This window comes from Pseudopipra pipra, chromosome 3 (assembly GCF_036250125.1).
Source record: "Pseudopipra pipra isolate bDixPip1 chromosome 3, bDixPip1.hap1, whole genome shotgun sequence".
NCBI lineage: Eukaryota > Metazoa > Chordata > Aves > Passeriformes > Pipridae > Pseudopipra > Pseudopipra pipra.
In genome coordinates, this window is record NC_087551.1 from 66,129,878 (window position 1) to 66,150,774 (window position 20,897).

Genomic DNA, 20,897 nt, shown 5'->3' on the forward strand with positions numbered 1-20,897 from the left:
GCTCTTCTGTACTGGTGAATATACTACAGAAGTGGGGCTACTGAGCTGTGTAGTGCCACCACCACGTAGTAGAGGTAGGGAAAATATCTTTTATGACTGGGATGACACTCAGACACTGGAAAAAAAATAAAGCTAAGACAATTGGATCTTGCTTGGGTAGTAGCTAAGTGAAAAATTCACCCAGTTCTGCTCAAACAGCTCCCTTCTACCCTTTTACTGAGAATCATTTTAGCTGAGATTGTTGCTGTGATCAACTAATTAAGCCAGACAGAAGCAGGCAGAAAGCCAAGACATGATTTTCACTTGCAGCATCTAGGTCTTGAGAAGTAAAATGTTAACATTGCTATCTTGTCACTTGGAAATACATAATTGTGCTTGAACTCTGTTTCACTATGGAAGGGTACTCTGTAAGTGGAATAGCAAGCCTTTCTAATGGGAACAAGGACAGATCATGAAAAGGTACCTGAAGTAGCTGCTTGATTGGTTGCATTAATGCCCAGGAGGGAATATGTCCATTATGTTTTTTTCTGCGGCTTTCTATTGTATCTTTCATTTAACAATGATCCATATACAAAGAAGGGTAAGGATAATGCAAATTGGAGGAAGGAAATAATTGTCTTTAAGCAATGTCCTTTTGCCCTCAGATTATCTGGGATTGTTCTCCCTCTCTCTCAGAAACCCCCATGTATAGAGAGTGAGCAGGGTTGGCTGCTTGGTTTAAATTTCTCTTTGTCTTTTTACTGTGACAAAAAAGACCTCAGCTTGTAAGCAAGCTGCAAAGCACTGAGCAAGGATGTGTTCTGAAGGACAGGAACAGCTGGGCCTTCTGGAGGCTCTGTAGTTTGCTGGGTAGTGTGGTCTCCAGGACAATTTCGCTTACAGTTCTATGTATGTGGATTATCGGCACATCCAGTTTTATAAACTATTCCAAAGAGAAATTAGTATAATGTTACTCTCCAAACTTCCCTCTTACCGACTCCAAGATGAAGAAATTGTCTCTCCAAATCTGTAGGTTTTCAGAGCTTGCTTTCTTTCTCTTTTCCTTTCTTTCTCTCTTTCTTTCTTCTTTCTTTTCTTTCTTTCTTTCTTTCTTTCTTTCTTTCTTTCTTTCTTTCTTTCTTTCTTTCTTTCTTTCTTTCTTTCTTTCTTTCTTTCTTTCTTTCTTTCTTTCTTTCTTTCTTTCTTTCTTTCTTTCTCTCTTTCTCTCTTTCTCTCTTTCTCTCTTTCTCTCTTTCTCTCTTTCTCTCTTTCTCTCTTTCTCTCTCTCTTTCTTTCTTTCTTTCTTTCTTTCTTCTTTTCTCTTTCTTTCTCTTTCTCTCCTTTTTTTCCACTTTCTTTCTAAGTATCTCCTGTTTCTTTAAATTTCGTTTTTGCCTTCCTTCTTGTTCTCTCCATCTTCTCTTTTTTTCTGTCTCATCCTTTCTCTCTGTTTCTCATTTTCTAATTCTCTTTTTTATTCTCTTTCTGTAAATCACTACAAGTCTTATGGAAGAGATAGAAGACCTTTATATTTTGTTTACTGATTTCTGAACACTTTATAGGATGAGAGTTCTTGATCTAAATGCATATCCTGCTGATTGTTCTTTTGATCCTATGTGAGTTTAGAAAATGAGTCATCAGCTTGATTTCGAACACGATTGGGACCCCAAATGGATTTCAGTATGACTACCCAGACTTTGTAAAAGCAAACAAGAAAAGAAAGACATATCAATCTACTTATTTTTCTGCATAATACATCAAAGAAAGCCTGAACAGTTTCTGAACTGAAGAGCTTTTGGGGAGAATATGAAAACTCTAAAACTTGATACTGACACATTCCCACTACTTCGTAGTACATATATATGTTTCTTTGACTGTTGCTATTTAGTGAGAACTGACAGTGTGCTTCATGCTGTTCAAGAAGCAAATGAAAATTCAGAGCCTCCTACCAGGAGCCCGCTTCTTATTTCTGAAAATCTAACTATGCTTTAATTGTGGTCTGGAAGTTAATGTTATTTCAGAATTGTCTTCTTAATTTCCATGATTCCTATTCTGCAGATGTGGAAAATCTCTTTCTTTACTATATCTGCCATGACTCTCTTCATTACCATCTGCTAAGGTTCCAAAATCTGTTATAAGCTTGCTGCTAATTTCAACTTCCTTTTTTTTTTTTTTTTTTTTTGCGGAGGGAAGGAGGGGGACCCACAAAAAAACCAAACAACAACAGAAAACAATCCATCTGTGTAGCTACTGAAGAACTTATCCTGCTATAACAAAGAACTCCTTTCAGAGATCCAAGCCAATACTTCTGCTTAGGTCAGCCAAAAGGAATTGTCTTTTATTGGGTACATCCTATACTTTCCTCTTCTTTCCAAGGGAAAACAGTTTTCACTAGGCAAGCTGATACTCTGCCAGCCAGAAAAATCTGTGCTGTTTGAAAAAGTAAAGCTGTCTTTAATTAAATGCTCCTTTCTAATATAACCATTCTTTCTCTATTAGTCATCTGTGTAGTATTAAGTTGTTCAGACAATAGTATTTAATAGTATTAAGAAAAAAGTAATTTTCTAGAAAGTGCAATATTTTTAATTTTATCTATCTTTGTCACTTTTTCTAATAGCTATGCACAGCATAGAAGTAACTGGACTGTTAGGATTCTCCTTTTATATTTCTTAAGGAATTAAAACTGGTTAATAATAATGACTTCACTGTTACAGCAAAATTAATTTTAGCAAAACCTCAGTTCATAAACCTATGAATACACAATTCTGTGGGTAGTAAGTACATTCAGCATTGTCTAACATGGAAACATTAAAACTGGAGTGCCCTGGACTCACTTTCAAATTCCATAGTGGGCTGCTGTTCACCCAGTTTTTGTCATCTTTGAAATGGCCACAACGGGACTTACTTCCACTGGTTTGAAAGTGATGTCTGAAAGTGCAAGGCAGAATAAGAGTGAAATATTTTGAGGAAGGGCTATATATCATGAAGGCCTGGAGGGACAGATATTTTACACCATCTCTTTGAAAGCCTCAACGCACACCCACACATGGATTGTCATGAATAACTCCAATGATGCATTTGCCAGCTACTTCTGCAGATACTAGCAACCCACTGAATGAGTTGCCTACTCATTTGAGTAGTTGAACAGGGCTGAAGCTGTTGGCAGGGCCTGCATCAAAGCTGAAACATGATGAAAGGATTTGTGTCATGTGTACTGAATTGGGCAGGCCTGCTGCACACTCATTAGTCCTTCGGCAAATGCTACTTCCCGACACCATGACATGCTTACAGGGGCAGGTCTCTCTTTTCTGCGCTGAGCAGCAAGCCCAGCCAAGTCTGCCACTCTTCTGTTTAATCTGTAGCAGTGTGACCAACTGTCAAATCTCAGGAAATTCTATGGAGCTAGCTTTGTATTTAAAAATAGAGCTGATAAGGGTGTGAGTGGGGGAAGAGCACATTCAGAAATCTGGCTTTTTATTCCTCTCGAGCAGTCTCTCTCTTTCAACTTTTCATAATTCTATGATTTCATGAAATTACTTTTCAAACCTTTGCAAGTTGTTTGCAGACCCCGCAGGTGTATCAAGCAGAGCATCCCCACAGATCAGTGCCACAAAGACCCCAAGCCATTGTCCTCTTCTGCACTTATATAATAGCTCTTGTATCTGCCTTTTTTTTTTTTTTGGTAAATCCAACCACAGCACTTCAGGGAGCTTGTAAGTCCATATTGTGCAGCTCTGTATGGAATCACCATCAGGCAGGGAGGACCTGCAGTATGTAGCCCACAGTGTGTGCTGTGGAAATGTCTGACAAGTGTAAGATCCAGGGGCAGTAAAATGCTATATTGCAGTCACTATTTGGGATAGCAAAAAGAATTTCTGAGCAAAATCCTTGTAGTTGTAGATAAGAGTTGATCAGGACCCTACAAAAAACATCCATTTCAGTGACTGCTCACTTGCATTTTAAATAAATTAGTCTTTACCAAAGTAGTCTTTTACCATATGGTCCAGCAAAGTAGTCTTTTACCATATGGTATCATTGAGTACCTTTATATATTTCATGTAAAATTATATTTGGAAACCATATGAAAGATTATGCTAAAAAAACAGCAATAGAAAAAAAGGGACTTCATTAGATAAGGAAACACAATTCACAGCCTCTCAAGCTAGATAGCTGGATCTGTTAGATCTAACTTGGCTTACAAATTGACTTGTTAGTTCAGTGGAACTTACTGTGTGTACTAACTTGTCTCCTCTTCCTAAAGAGGGAACTCATCTGCCAACATTTTCTTTGCATCTGTGTTCATCCAAATTTGAACTTGCAATAGATCATGTTTTGTTTGTGATGGAGCTCTGGGAGGGTTTCAATATATTTTTGTTCTTTGTAAATTTCACGTTGGAAGCATGTACCTGATGGAAACAAAAATCTGTATTTTAGGACTTCTTTGTGCTTCAGAACTGATGTAAATCTTGCAAATCTTGCAAGGTGAAGTTTTGTTCTGAACATTCAATGTGCCTCATAGTGACAATTTTTTCTGGTGATTTCTTAATGCCTCTGTAGAGGCAGTTTCAGCAATTAAAGTATGACACAGAAAATGCTAATTATAGACTCAAGTAAAATGGTTGGTAGTTTTTATTTCACACAGCTCAGTTTTCCTATTTCTGTGCAAGGGAGACTGGGTTTACTTAAATTGAAATGTATAAGCTCAAGGACTGTCTCCGTTTGAAGAGACTGGAATGTTTGCTAAGGCGGATGAGTTATGAGATAGACCAAACTCCTCTCTCTCAGCAATTGTAAATCCAAAATTAAGGGGCTCCAATCAAGGGGGTATGGAAAAAAGGAAGAAATAACAATCCTTTATTAAAATATATATGTATGTTGGCAAAAGACAGTAACAGAACACAAAAACAACTAGACAATAGTCCTGTACCCAAAAGTCCCCTTCAAAAAAAAGCAGTCTGAGTACTTCTCTGTCCTTCAGCGCAGTTCTAATCCCGGTTGGCAGGGGCGCTGTTGGATCACTGGAGGTGCAGAGCCTGCAGTGCTTTGTGGTGGCTGCAGGGGCCGCTGTTGGGCTCTGACGGTCACCGCACGCGGGGTTATTCACTTAACATGCGGTCAGTGGTGTCATTGAACAAGGACTTCCATGAATGAAATGGCTTCACAGAGCATTCGTTGGAGTAGTGTACAGATGGAAGTCTTGTGTATGACCACCTCTTAGACCGTCTTAATACATTTTTGTTGCCCTCCACTTTAGCTTCCTGCACTGCTTGTCATCTCCTCTTTCAGTATATTTTTCGTTCTTTGTAATTTTCACGTTGGGTGCTTGTACATAATCTTGTTTTATAAGGATGCAGCCAGTTCCAAATTTTTAGTTAAGCTATTTATCTCTTCTACTAATGTATTTTGTTTAGGTCCTTCAAGATCCTTTACCTTGTGAACGGATGACAATCATTTTTCCTTCAGAAGCCAGGGGGATATTCCTATGATCTGGGTTGACCTTCTGATGCTTGGCTCAGAAGATAGGAACACCAAGAACTAAATGGTCAAAGTATAGAACATATTTGTGTCATACTGTACTGCATTGACCAGAAAATTGGAAATATGATTCTTCAATTTCATTTTAATAGATTTAACCAGATATTCACAGTATTAGAATGGGACACCAATGCGCTACATGATATGCAATTCTTAAACCACAGGATTCCTAAATGAGTGGCACAGTCCCCAGCAATTAAAGCAGCAATACTTAAACTTCTATGCTTCTTTTACTTATGTACATTTAAAGTTACATGCTCACTTAGAAACTTGCTTTCTTGTTTTCTTTGTGACCAAAGATCAGGTTACATGTTTATTAAAACGCCTCCCAGATCAATTTGGTCACTCGAGTAATGTGTTAAAAGTAGAACAATCTTACAGCCAAGCCAGAGCTGCAAAGTTACTTTTAATAAACACTCTCGTCTGTGTTAATTTTAAGTCAAAAGCAAAACAGTCTCAGATACTGTGGTGGATTCGTACGTATGTCACATAGGAACCCTGAGGTCCCATGAAAAAAATCTGATGAGCACTGTGGTCAGTAAAAACTAGTACGGTCCACTTGGTGCATTTCAGTCATTTTCTACCTTCTTGGGTGAACAGGGTCTATCTAAAAATGTGTGCTAATGTATATATTTCTTAGTTTATTGTGAGAAGGATACAAGGCACAAGATATAAGCAAATTAGGCTTAGCAGAGTCAGGGATATCAAAATCAGAGTATTTTCTATTGCTGCCTGTCCTGCACGCTCTCCAGTTCCCAGCAGTGTCACGGCCAATGGCTGCTGGGAGCGGGCTGGTTCTGAGATATCTGCAGGGCGTGTGCTTGGTGGGTATAAAGTGCTCCGTGAAACTGGATTTTATTCTACCAGCATAAAACACCCTGTCATTTTAGGCACGGACTTCTCACTGCTGAGAGAAAACAAAGTAATACTGATACATTATTACGGTATAATGTGTATAGAGAATTATTGTATTGTATTAGTAGTGAATTATTGTAGAATCAATGTCAGTGATTTTTGTAGAATAAAAATCAATGGAGGAAAAAATGGGGCGGGGAGCTTCATGAAGTTATCGTATTTATGGTTAAAGCATGAAATAAATGTTTCCATTCGACTTTTACATATGTGCATATGACAGCACTGAGCTGACTAAACTGAGCGCTGGCACAACTCCATTGACTTTACTGAAATTTCATCCCTTTGCAGCAATATTGGGTTTGGCTTAAACACAAATGACCAGATAATTTTCTGACTGGTAATGTTTATAGGTTGTATTTCTGACTTGGAGTAAACAAACTGCATAGTTCAGGCTATAAGCAGATAATGATGGCTACTTGGAAGAAATTTCCATATTCAAGTATTCATACAATGTTGCATCCTAACTGGCTGTGCTGTAGTGTCTTTGGATTTCCTGTAACAGTTACTTGCAATTTAAAATTCTGATTTCTCTAAAGTTATATAATTCATCAGGGATGTTTGTTGCAAAAGGAAAACAGGATTTATTCCCTTCTGTGCCAAGGTGGAGAAGGACCAGGGAATGTGACTGCACGATCTGATCCTTTGTTTCAGTGACTGCATACAAGGGGGTGCTTTTTGATTAACCTTTGAAGCAGGTAGGTTTAAACAGGTCAGGCTAAATGTTGCTTTGTGTTTCTGATATAGCAGTTACTTCACATTTGGGGTGGAGTTTAACATACATGAAGAAGCTTAAAAAAATCTGCAAATTATTGTGTAGCAATATCATCCAATGCTTTATCCTTCTGCACTCACTTGTCTGTGTATAATACAGAGTGAAACAAGTCTGCCTTGAAGTAAAATGCCAACTATAAAAACTTGAGCACTGTCAGTGGCAGTTGGATTGAAAACCTGAACTGAAGCACTGCTGAGGCTTCTTCTGTTTTAACACAGAAAAGCAGATACAAAAAGTTCAGTGTTTTCATAATGCCGAACTGAAAAGGTTTTAATACAGCCACTGTGAAACTGAATTGTGCCTGCCTCATCTGATGACTGGTAGCACACTTATTTCATGCCTCCATTTTCTTCATTTTGTTGGTCTTTCTCTCTTAAAAATACCAAAGAATATTATCAATACTATTGATACATCATCATTTCTTATTCATTATTGCAACGAAGCTTCTAGACTGCAGCAGGTCCCAAATATGGCCTTCATCAAATATTTCAGCATCATAATAGATGTAAAATATCACCAGGAGGTCTCAGCCCTCTCTCTCAAGAGGATTTACAGCTAGCTAACTCATTTTGTATTAGAACTATTGCAGAAAAAATGATCAGTGTTCCTAAAATGAGACAGTGTGTTCACAGAAAGTGAAGGGGACGAGTGGGCTCAAGAACAAGTGAACTGGAGAAACTCTAAAAAAATCATGCAATGAGAGTAGGAGAAACAATTTTTTATAAATATTTTTGTTTTATGAGAGCATAATGTATTGCAAGGAAGCTGGATATGTCCTGGTGGGGACAGGGGAAGAGGCTCACTGGCTGCTCTGGTACAAGCAATTAAACTTTATAGGAAGCAACCCTGGAAGCCTGGGAGTAGAAGGCCTGCCTCTGGCCTGTAGTATTTTACATATTCTCTCCATCTCCTCTGGGTCCCACCCCTGCATATATTCTTCTTCCTGCATTATCAGAGTTGATGACACAAAGTTGATTTAGATCTCTTAGACTTAATTTAAATTCATATCACACAAACACACACAAAAGTGCAAAATTCTGGACTCCAAAGGGTCTTTTAGCAAAGATGTAAAGAATTTCTCAGGTGAAAATCTGATTCTGAAACCTGAAACATTAAGAAGACTGATATTTCAGGAGGCTGGTAATAAATCACAGTTATGGTAACAACAAGCTGCTTGGTTTGATCCTCTATCACGGTGTAAGCTGTTAGTGAAAGTGAGGTGCAAAGCAGATTCAAATCAGTATCAACTTGTGCTCCTTTGTGAAAGATGCTCACTCCCATTTGCTTGTAGAAAAGGCAAAAATAAAAACATTGTGTTCACTGTTTTTTCATGATGCCTGCTTTGCAGATATTAGGTGACACAGTTTATTGTTAATGCTGCACAGTGCACACCATGTACTTTGAGTGAAACATTTCAGTCTTTTGTAGGCCAACCTGCCCCTACCAGCAGATGTACAGTTTATTTGGTACATTAATCTGTTCTTAATTATAGTGCCACCCAATACAGTCTTGCGGTTATTGTTTTGGAAAACAGAAGGAATTGCTCTAAGGCTTCTTAAAGGCTGATAAGACTTTGCTAGGACTCAGTGTTCAGCTGAAAAACTTGTGGGTGGAGGAAAAGGATTTCTGTACTTAGCGAAGCAACTCAATAATTGAAAAATTGTGATTTTAATTTCAAAGTAATTCACAATATAGATGTGCTTGCAGAAACACCACTCTTGCTTTTTGATAGAATGCACACAGGCTTGATGTCTTAATTAGATAGGGAAAATGGTCTGCATTCGCTTAGAACAATGTTTAGGTATTTAGCATTCGGGCTTTTTTAATAATCTTTTAATTCTATTAAATGTGAAAGCAAGTGCTTAGAGTAAACATTGAACTTATTTCTGGCTTTAATAAAAAAAATGCTGTTTTCACGGTTATGCTTCAGCCTAATTCCATTTCGAGCATTGTGTTTTTACTCAGAAGCAAAAAAAAAGGATGTGATTTCTAAACCTGGAGATAGATCACAAATCTAAGATGTGTTGCAATTGACCTTAATGAGACAGCATCTGCCTAGTACCAGTGCTTAAGCTCTTATCTTCTATTGTTGTTTTTGGTTCATTCTGCCAAGAAGGTGGAGCTTGTGTCAGAAAAAAAGAGGTGGGGAGAAGGCTTTTCAGACAATAAGAAATTGAGTCCATTCATTGTCTGGAGCATCAGATTTCACAATAGTTATCCAGGGATGCAGGCTGTTTCCACTTACCCTTGATCATGTGTAAGGTTACATGAGTTTTCCCTTATACCATGCTGCTGTTTTCCATGAGTACTGAGACCTGTATACCCCTCTTGAGTGAGGCAGCACTGGAACACAGATTGCTATGCTCCTAATTCTTATCAACCCAAGAGATGTAAAATGTGATAAGCTTAACAGTCGGACTCGATGATCTTAGAGGTCTTTTCCAACGGTGAGGATTCCATGATTCTATTCTAATGCAAGTCACCTTGGTATGGGTACGCTCCCTTAGGCATAGAAGGACTAAGGCATGAGTGAGGACTAAGGACCAGAGCCAGTACTACCCACCATTTCTGCACGGCTGAGCCTTGTAGGTGGGACAACAGAGACTTGCCAAAAAGAGGGACTTGGGATGTCCTCAGGGCCTGCTGCATTGCCAGGTTGAGATCCATGTGAAAGTAGAGCCTTGCTTCAGCAGCATTAAATAGCAAAAGCTCCTCTTTGCAGGAGGTCCAAGCCAGTCATTACACTTCTTCAAGAGGTTTTGGAAAATCTAAAGCAAATGCTCCACCTGGTCTAGAACTGTGTACACAAGCAGACTGCAGACGCAAAACATTGCTGGATAGAGAATTAAGTATTAACAAGCTAAAACTTATTTATAGAGTAAAACTACTGGCTTCAATTTGGCCTAGTTTCCAGACAGATACACTGATATCATTTGCAGTGAAAAAGCTTTACTAATTACATTCAGTTTCTATAAAAATAACTTAAAATCCAATCAAAATGATAGATGCGTCTCAGGTTCTGTTATCTTACTGCTTGCATTCAAGCATGTTTTTTTCCTTTCTGCTCTAAGCAGTAGCACCATCAAAGCACAGATGCCCCAGCAGGGACACCTTGGAAGACACAGCCCTGCAGTTGGAGGTGATTCAGCCAGACTGCCTGGTTGTGTTCTGCTACCCTCATCTTGGCCTTTTCATCTGTTCTTTTTTTCCTCTGTGGTGTTGTTCACAAGTAGACAGGAGACAGATAGGAAACTGTAAGGCTTCCATGAACAGCAATACCAAAGTACATAAAAACACTGCAGTGACACTTATTAGGGGATAGAAGAACAGCTATCAGACCTTTTCCAGGCATGCAGCATTCTGCGGTCATGATAAGGCTCTGGGTTCCTGCAACTGCATTACAGGACAGCATCACAAACTCCAGAGCTCAGCAGCCCTGAGGCAATTTTTCTTTTTGCCTGTAGCTAGACGCCTTCCCTTTCTTGATATTCAGCTTCCTTATAGCTCACTGCATCCTCCTGTAAATAGGCTAAGTATTCAAGTTTATCCAACAAAATAGTATGCAACAAATATTACATGCAGACAAGTCCTTTAAAGAGGTCTTGAACTAAGCTGTTTACATGTTTCCTGGTCTTGAGTGTTTTGCTAGATACTTTAGCTTTTACTCTTCCTTCTTATAGTCGTGTTTATCTACTATAGTCTCTCTTGCAAACATTCTTCAATATTGAAGCTGGCTTCAGGGTTGAAAGGCTGGACAATTTCATTAAGGTGTTATCAACAACTATTTAGTTTCCTGCATTGGTGTTCTGCTGTAAGTCAATGTTTGTGGGTTCTTGAAAATGTGCCTGATCTTTTATCATTCAGAGGACTTCAGGCTACACTCTGAAAGTTTTGACAGGATCTCCTGCAGTTTTAGTATTTGGTTTTTTTATTCAATATTTGCTAACTTTGTAAAGCCCTTGTTTCTACAACTCTACCTACAAAACACCCACGGACAGTTACACTCTGTAGCTAAAACAAGCTGGTGAGGAATGCACATCATGTCAGGTCTTCAGTGAGTGCATAAGGGCTTTATACAGACAAGAAACAGGAAGAAATAACAACATGCAGCATTTCTACATGCTCATGCCAGTACTTCTGAGGTCTCTCTTTTACATTATGAATACCAAGCTAGGCATAAATAAAACATGACTTATGCAGAAATATAACATATAACTTTCCAAAGAGATAAAAGCTATTCTGTAATCATCAGCTACTAATTAAAAATGCATTGGGTCAGCAGGAACTGTTTGAACACAATTTTGTTTATTGATTGTGAATGTTTCCACGTGAATACAGAACTGCTCGTGTTTCACCTCACCTCCCCAAGCTGTCATGCCCATCATACTCTGCAATGCTGTCTGAAGCATTGCTTTTCTTGGTGGTGGCGGGCTTTGTAATTTTGGGATAGTTATGCTGAAGTTAGAAGCTGTTTGAGTGTTTTCTCCTCCTCTTTATGTTTTTATCTGATGATGGAGACTGCTGAACACTTGTTCAGAAGGTAGTTTACAATGGGGACACTGGGCTGGCAGACGCAAGCAACAGTAACACGAAGGTTGCTATTGCACAAATATCTCTTGAAGTGTTTGGAGCAGACTCAAAGCAGCTTGGGGCTGGAGGGGGCCTTTTACCGGGTTTGAATTATTGCTGACAGGAGCGTTTTGTTCCCAGTTCCGTGGCTTCAACTTTTATGATGCTTTTGGTGGAACTGATCGTTCAAACGAATGTTACCATTCTTCTTTATATCCGCTTCGATTTCTTACTAAAACAAAAAAAAGTAGAGGAAAATTGTGATTTTATTATGAACTCTACTTAGTAAAGTCCGCGCGTAGTGGCCTTGGGTATCTCCAATGCCGCAACTCTGGAGTCAGGCGTTTCACCCTCCTTTACCGACTGCCTTCTCACCACGCCGAGTGCTGTCAGTTCGGCGCCTTGCCCGGTGACAGCCACACTCCGCTGCCCACCGGCCCTTCCCGAGCGAGCGGGACGCGCGGGTCCCGCGGGCGGACGAGGGAGCGAGCGAAGAAGCCCGAGCCCAACGGGAGCCCCCGAACCTCCTCTGCGGCCCCGGCAGAGGGCTCTGGGGCCCGGGCGGGCGGGATGCTGCGGGCTGTGCGGGGCTGGGCCGGTCGGACTCGCCCCCCGCCGCAGCCCCTCGCCGCCGCTCGCCCCGTGGGCCGGGTTATGTAAGCGGGCGCCCCCGAAGCAGCGGCAGCCGCAGCAGCATCTGCGGCGTTCCCGCCCCTGTCTCCGCCCCGCTCCCAGCGCTAGAGAGGCAGGAGGCGGCAGCGGCAGCGCAATAGAGCAAGTTTTGTCTCCTACGAGGGGGCGGCGAGGTCCCACGGCCCTCGGCAGTGCCGGCACCATGGCCGCGGCGCCTCTGGGGCGGGCAGCAGCTCCCGCCGCGGCGGCAGCGCCCCGCTGAGCTCCCCGGGCAGCGGGAGCGGCCGCCTCCGCCGCCCCTCCGGGCCGCCCGCCCGCCCGAGAGCGGCGGTCCCCCGGCACGGCCCGGCCCGGCGCGGCACCATGTGGGGCGGGCTGCACCCCCAGCCCGGCTTGCGCGGCTACAAGGCGGGTAAGGAGCGCTGAGGAGGGAAGGGAAAGGAATGGGGCTGGGGCTGGGGCCGGGGCCGGGGGGAGGCACATGGGCCCCGCGCCGCTTCCCCTCCCCCGGCCCGGCCCGGCCCGGCTGGCTCCCTCCCGGGTCCCCACAGGAACGCCTGAGGAAATGTCTCCCTCCCCACTGCGGGCGGGAAGCGGCGCGGCCCCTTCCCCACACCCGGCTCCCAGAGGGGGGACGTGGCGCCCGGAGCGAGTGCGGGGCCGGCCCGGTGGAGAGGCCGATTAGGCGTCAGCGGCATCGGGCCGGCCGGGGGCTCAGCGCTGCCTTAGCTGGACCTTGCAGCGGATGATAAAAGCTGAGCTTAACCTACTTAATCCGTTTCCATGTTTCGGGCTTTCGTTTCCCTCCCCGGTTTGTTAGTATACCCTTAGGCAGAGACTGGAAGCGTGCTTCTCTTGATGCTTTTTCGCTTTAAATTTAGACCGCAACAAATGGGTCGAGTCCTATTTTGCCTTTTTTTCCCTCACCACTTCGCTGTCTCTGGATTAATTAGAGCCTAGTTCCTGCGGGTTGGCAGGGATGCGTTGATAGGTTAGTGCTTGGAGTTAGGTTGTTCCAGGAGAGACACCTATCTGTGAGCGATGGGCTGACTTCCCCCCCCCGTCAAGGCTGTCAAACTGGAGGAGGAAAACTGGTGAATTGGCTTTAGAGCCGTGTGAACATTGCTTTTGGGCAGGTGAGGCAAGGTACTGGCTCTTTTGGATGCTCTTTTCAGGGTTTGGAAATACTACCAACTATATCACCTTCTGGCAGAGCTTTTGCAAATATTTTGTCATGTTTTGATTTATTGAAGCAATTGATCACAGTAGAGGTCTGTGATTTGGCTCTGCCATTGCAAGTGCAAAGTAGTGCTGTTGGAGTAATTTTTTTGCTTCGGAAGTTTGGGTTTATGTTTTAGTGTTGGGATTGCAAAACATGACTGTATAACGTGTATATGGTTAGTTGACCTATGTAAATAGCGGGATTGTTTTGCTTTCGACTGACAGGGTTTTTCTTGCAAATACAAGAGCTGCTAAGACGTTCTCAGCAGCTGCCCGAATCTCTACAAGTAGGCTAATGTTCATCCCTAGAAGGTGAAAGAAGACGTTGTTCCTTTTTTCTGTACTGTGATTAAGTTATTAATTTCTGTGTATAACACGTTCACCTCGTTGAAGCCTTTTTATTTTTTTTTAAATTATTCAGTGCTTCCTGCAAAAGAATGGAATTACATTATCTTTGTGCTACAGCTTGCAAAGATAGTGGATATTCTGAACAGTAGGTGCAGAGATTTCAGTTAATTTGATGGAAACTGCAGGAATTTAGAGTGTTTCAATTCTTCATTATTTGTGTTTAGGGCAGGAATATTAAAAGGTTGTGTCACAAGCGTACTCTGACACTAACTTCAGACTGTTGCAAAGGTTGCTGATGTTTGTTTTCCATTAGTTTCAGAAAACTTTAGATTGTGCCTCTTGTTACAGTGTCTTTCCTTTTGTTTGGGGTCAAATGAAGTGGTTTAATACTGTGTTGAATTTGTCAGCAATTCTGATTGGTGAATTATTGGATGAATGTTTTACTCTTGCACGTTTGTCAGAATGGTCTTTAAGATTCAAGAACAAATTTTCTATGTTGCTTTTCCCTCCTCCCCAGTCCCCTCATTTCTTTCAAACTTGTATTAACCCAGAGTATTTAATATATGTTTATCTGTACGCACTAGAAGTGTAAGGTAGCAAAACTGGTAGAAAAACATCTAATTTGAGATAAGATTAACAGAAAGTAGTGATTAATTAGAAAGCAAGTAGGTGAAGGTTTAACCTTGAGATATCATCTGTGCACTATAATTTCCAGCATAGGAGTTGCCTCCTTCATCTCTCTTACTGGGAAAGAGTCGAGAAGCTCTTTTGCAAGGTTTGTAATCTATCTAAAGCAGTGGAAGTTAATTAGCTCTATGCAGGTATTTATTGAAGGGATGACAGCTACTAAGATCCTGTTATTGCCATGTTAGATATTTATTTTTTTTTCTAAGGAAGCTGTCCACGGGAAAAGTATTTTGTAGCAGAACAGGAGCATCCTACAAGGAAGCAGAAGTTTAAGCACTTATTTTTAAGCTGAAGGAATTTTTCTTCTGTCAAGATATGTTTAATTCTTTAATGGCAACTACTTGCTATAGATTCTGATTGATCTGGGAGCATAACAGTAACTTGATAACTCTTATTAAACTGTATTTATTACTGAAAAGTGTTCTGTTTTGCTAGTTGTACTCTAGTTATCTATAGATATATGTATTTAGAAGTCTTAGTTTTGCTGAAAATCTTACAGTTCCCTTACAAAGCTAGGTGCTTACTGAAGTATTCTATTTACACAGGGGAATTACCAGTTTTTCAGTAATAGATGCAAATTAATTCTGGTTATCTTAAAATGTAACAGGCAAGGACACTTCTTGGGGCATATTTCATTTGTGGCCTTCAGTTTTATTCTCTTTTCTAATTTGCATATTGTTCCTGCTTTTTGGTTCAATGGGAGTGCATTCTCTGAAAACAAGTGTGCTGTCTTGTTTGCATCCCGCTGGAATTTTTTTTAGATAGGTGCTTCTTGTTTAATCAGTGAATTTAATGACAAAGTTTGCTGCCCGTGCGAAATAAATTCAGCTTCTTACAGTCTCAGTGCCTGTCTGAAAAATTAAATTGCTATTTTTGGAATGTATATGATTGACCTAGTCTTTCAGTCTTCTTGTACACATGTAGCTGTTTATGAAACGCTTATACCTCTATAAAGACAGCAGTTTGCCATGTGCTGCAGGAATTTAAATAACTGCAGTGAAGGGCATGCAGCATTTTAATCCATTTGCTTATTAATCTAGACCAGCCTTTGAAATGCACACTTGGTTAATAGCTCTTTTAAGACTATGAAAGTGTTCATCTAGATGTGTTTTACCTCTGGGGCATGCAGTCATTCAGTTAGGCCATGTGTGTCCAACAGATGCCTGTGGAAAGTGAAACCAGCACACTTTAAAATGAAATGACAAGTATTTATTACTTTCAGTAAACTGTGCCACCTCTAGTCAGGCTTCTCTCCACTGTCCAATATTATCTATTGATAATAATGGACATCAAAAAGATATTATTGATACTCCCTAAAAATAGTAGCCTGCACCCCTCTGCCTCTGGAGCCCTCCCTGGCTGTGTGGTTTGCCCTGCGTTCTTGTACTTGAGCCTTATTGGCAGCATGACACACGTGGATCTGAAAGATTATTTAATGGTGTCACAAGCAAAATGTGAACAGCAATAAGGTCACAACAGTTTGTGGAGCACTACCTTCTTGGGGTACTCATGGGCTTCACAGGCAGCTTCCTAACAGCTGGCATGGGGAGAGTGCAGCTGATGACACTTGTTTTCATTATGTGAGGTGGGGGAAGGGACAGAAATCCAGTGGGTTTGTTTCTGTAACAAATTTTCTTAGTCTGCTATTGGAGATCTGCAGCTGGGGATGTGATAGCTCTTGGAATGTCTTGAGAAGTCAGGTTTATCTTTATGGGCTAGACAAAGCAATAAATGGTGAGTTAGTGCACGTGTAGACTTCAAATTGGTTACCAGTTATAAGCGTATATATACGTTTGCATATGGTGCATTGTAAAGATTGATCACCTGAGCTTAAAAATGTTGTGTTCCTGCTGCTAGAATGGCCTCTGCTGTCTTTCACAGATCACTGCGAGGTCAAATGACATTCTGTGTTTGAGTGATGGTGAACAGGAGCTACTTACTTCCCTTCAAAAACAATGCCTTTGTTTTTTCCTCCCTCCAGGCAATTCACTTTTATGGATGTAGCATCTACTCTTTTAGTGCGTGCAGAACATGTATGTCTTAACTGCTGGGCACGAGAAGAGAGATGGATGTGAGGGTATATTATAGTGTTGGTCTTGGGGCTTAGGAGTTTTTCTGATCTCTTGTATGTTAAACATTTACTCACTGAATAATAGACCTGTGTTTGTGGTAATTCTGTGCTTTTGAAACTTTAATTAAAGGAAGTAGTAATTAATGTAACGATTTTGAGAAGAATGCATTCATTTTAAATGGTTGTACAGAATAAGGATATAGTAGAAAGCAGTCTGAGCCATCACATCTGCCCTAGGAGATGGTGATGAAGGAAGTGCTAGTAGGATAAGAGCATCTGTAGCTTTTCAAAAGAATGTCTAGGATTTATGCCCACCAAATATTGATTCTTACAGTTGCAAATTATTTATGCTAAGATTTTAGTTGGATATTTAATACCTGTTAAAGAACCCATGTGTTTCAAGATATGGAGCACTTGCCAAATACAGTAAGTGTACATGGTGGTAAGAACAGCTGGAAGCCTCCTAAATTGCACGACTTGAGGTTGTATCCAGAGGTGGTCATCTGCCATTGTTGGAAGCAAAGTTTGTTCACTGTAGACAAGTTACTTAAGAAGAGCGATAGTGCTACACTTGTTCAGTGTCACCTGCTCTGCCTTCTGTACTCTTTGGATGCTTGTTTCTGTCATACAACTTGTCTGTGGTTTAACAGTTGGAGAGTTTAACTGATTTTCAATTCCTGTGCTGGTTGTTCTTTGGCTGAAGAAGTGCTGACTTGGTTGTAGTTGTCAGTAGCGTCTCAGATGCCCAAATACATCTTGAAGTTGTACACTGACAATGAGACAGTCTGATTGTGGTTGTGATTAGCTTTAAAACACATTCAAGTGTATTCACTGTGTAATTCAAAAAGTGGCTTTCTCACTGGCTTCTGCCGTGGGTTAGCCATGGCTGGCTGCCAGACACTCACCCAGCCGCTTCCCACTACCCTTGCTCAGGAGAGAAAACAGGGTGGAAAAGCTTGTGAATTGAGAAGACAGAGAGATTGTTTGTTTTTTTCTGTGACAGTAGCTGGCAAGTGGACTTGACCATGACGTCAGTCCATGTCAGCTCCTCTTCACGCTCTTTCCTTGTGTTATTGCCTTGTGCCAGCCTGATCTCTGTAGGGCCTTACAGGGAATCTGTGCAGGTGCTTGGAGCTCCTGCTTCTCCTCCTCCCCTCCTGCTCTCACCTCTGGGCTCACAGGGCTTTTCCTCACAGTTTTTCCACCTCACTCATTGCTTCTGGACTGCGTTTTGCTCTTTCTTAACAAACGCTTTCTCCAAAGTGTTGCTATCGTGTTTGTTGGGTTGAGCAGTGCCCTGAAGTGGGTGGCTTGGAGCTGGCTGCAACCAGCTGTGTCCAACCTGGCGCAGCTCTGGACACTCCTCACAGAGGCTGCCCTGCAGCCCCAACCAGCGTGTGGGCACCTGCAACCCCCATAAAATTTCTTCAGAAAGAAGTCATTGTGTTTTGCTATTTCTTTCAGTAGACCTCGAATAATACTATATATAGTGTCATGAAGTTTATTCCTGCCAACACTGGGGGAAGGTGTGGGAAGGTGTACTGAAGTATAATAAGGTTCTGGTGTCTGCCGTAGGCTCCTACATGAAGTTTCTTGCTGTCTAGGGCAAGATGAGGAGATACTGAATGTGGCAAGTGGGAAACTCAGATCAGCTGCAGAAGCACAGAGGTGGATGACTGGAGAAGAGGAGGAGAACATGCAGCAGGGAATAAGTCATGTAAATATGCTCACAAGTGTCTTAGTCCTGACATATCATCCCTTGTGTTTCCTGAAACTGCTGAGACCTGTGGAATTGCCCCTGGGGATGCAATGCGAGCTTTCCCTGGGCTCTCCGCTCCACAGCATCTGGCTTGGTTGCCTGGCCATAAACATCCTATTGATTGCACAGCCACGCTCAAGTCACCTATTTTTCTGCAGCCAGCCATGCCATAAATGACACTGCATCTTTCTGTTCCTCATTCCACAGGGATCTTTGCTGTTTTTTGAGATTCAGCTGGCCCATCTGTGAAAGGAGGAACTAACACAAATAAAAGAAGGTCGAGTTTAGAGAATTTTTTTTCTCTCTTCTTTTAAGATGTGATAGTCCCTGAAATGTGGGAAAATGTGGCAGGTAAACGGCTTCTTTTTCCTGAAGGGGTGTATGTGGGTGGATTGCAGGGCATGATTTTATTTTACAGGTAAGATAATCTAGTGAGTAGTTGCTCCCACCTTTCTGTGTACCTCCACTCACGTATCCTTATTGCATCCCATGTGCCCACTGTAGCACTTGTTCAACCTTACAGCAAGCGCAGTGGGGAGGCTGGACCAGGAAAATGCTGAAGTTAAATGCTGAAGGGGAGGGGTTACAGTTGCCTGACCCTGGTGTCGGGAACCTGACAGGAATCTATCAGTTTCACTGCAGGAAGCATCTGCACTGATATCAGGCAGGTGTGGAATATTTAGAGTCAAATGGACTACCTCTTCAATCAGCTCATGGAGAGTGGAAAAATCTTCCAGCATAGTCTTGGTTTGCTGCTGCTGCTGCCATCAGGAAGTAGATAGTTAATCCTCAGGCTTACCGTGAAGGCCAAGGAAGATTAAGAGTGAGGATCAGGAAAAAGTGACATTAATTCCGTTGGACAGCGTAACTTCCACCAATTAGTGGACTCACATACAGGTTTAAGCAAGTCCAGGATAATGGATAATGACTGAAGTAGTACTGGAGACTATCTCAGTCCTGCTAAGGAAGGGCAGTGCCAGTAGTGTCAAGGAAAAGTCATAATTGCCTCTTCATTAAAATACCTGAAGTAGACTTAGCAAATACAAGTAGAAGAGCAAAAGATGCTCTTCAAACTTTTAGCTTCCTAGTACGTTTGAGACCAGTGGTGTGGTATTCGGACAAGAAACATTCTTGAATCATCCTGGAGTCAGATCTGAGATTCCTTATAAGGTATCATTGTGTTTTTGATGTTTCTTTTATGCCTTTTGTAGCATAGTTTCCAGATGGTGTGGAAAGCTGCAACTTTTTCAAATGTTTCAGAATAAATAAGACTTTTCTTATTTTAAGTCTTACCTTTTTTATAAGATGGTATCTTCTCTCCCAAATGCCTACTCTTAAGCAAAGCTATTTATACCTTTTGGCAATTCTCAACCTTTGGAGGCATTCTTATAGTTGAGAATTAATGCTTTGTATAAAAGTTCAATGACAAACACTGATCAAAGACCTGATGGTTCTGTGGGTAATAAGAAAAAAAAGTATGAAGTGTAGTGACCCAGCTGAAAGCACAAAAAGACATTGGAAATACCATTACTTCTAACTTTATTCTTTTGCTAGTTTGGAAAGACAAAGATAACAGTTACAGTCTTAACTTCTTCCTGTTCTCTCTGTCATCTGAAATACCAAACTGATTGAATAAGGACTTTTGTGTGGCTGATAGAATTATTGTAGTGTAAAGTTTTACATTAAAAGCTGTTGTAACTGGGTAGACAGAAAGATAAGAAGTAGAAGTTTTGAGTGGAATTATCCTGGGTTGATGGTGTATTGTGTGAAGGATTTTTTTCTTTTTATCTGGTACTTTTTAATTTTCAGGGTATTGTCTGTCCTTATATTGAATAGGTGTTAGTGGAAGGTGAAGAGCTAAGTGAGGGGAAAAGTTGTGCTCTGTGACATGAGCATTGGAAGTTTGTAAGGAAAATCTCCTAATGACTTACATGAAGGGAGCAGTTCATCCTTTTAACCCAAATGTAACAGTGTGGGAACTCCTTTACATGATGTGCATACTTCTGTTAGCGTGCACTAAAACTATAGCCTGGAGGCTCAGTCTCTGGTATGTTCCTATTAAAGTAGATGCTGTTGTGTGTGTAATGCACATTAGACTTCTTTGACAACATTAGGATTTTTTCCATTGTTTTTCTTAAGCAAAATATTTCAGTGAAATTTTATTTTGTGGGAGTCTCTGTCTTCACCATTTTTTTTGGTGTCAAAGGTACCTTTAGATCTGATATTTGACTACAAGGAGGAGAGAAATTATTAACTTTTTTTTTAAAAGTAAGGCTGCTAAACTCCTTTATTTGATCCACTTGGAAAGTTTGGGAGCTGCTTAAAACCATTTAGTGTTTTTTGATTCATTCTAGCAGTTAGATTACTTCACTTTTCTCCATGCTTAGAAGAAATTGAGTTAACTCTTT

At 41.2% G+C, this 20,897-nt stretch overlaps 1 protein-coding gene and 1 long non-coding RNA gene across 3 annotated transcripts in view; one reads left to right on the forward strand and one right to left on the reverse strand.

The window, feature by feature from the left end:
- CEP85L (centrosomal protein 85 like) overlaps positions 1 to 20,897 on the forward strand; it is a 144,839-nt gene that overhangs the window by 21,099 nt on the left and 102,843 nt on the right. The window contains exon 1 of one of the 2 annotated variants that reach the window (XM_064649678.1): positions 12,698 to 12,815. The exons of the other annotated variant lie outside the window; for it this stretch is intronic. Within the exon in view, the coding sequence (XP_064505748.1) occupies positions 12,767 to 12,815 (49 nt within the window). The 5' untranslated portion in view covers positions 12,698 to 12,766. Of the gene's footprint in view, positions 1 to 12,697; positions 12,816 to 20,897 lie in introns of those variants that run through there. 2 annotated transcript variants of the gene reach the window in all.
- Positions 11,485 to 12,190, reverse strand: LOC135411706 (uncharacterized). The gene is made up of 2 exons (XR_010429261.1): positions 12,131 to 12,190; positions 11,485 to 11,998 (listed from the first exon to the last, which is right to left on the reverse strand). It is a non-coding gene; the product is annotated as an uncharacterized LOC135411706 (long non-coding RNA).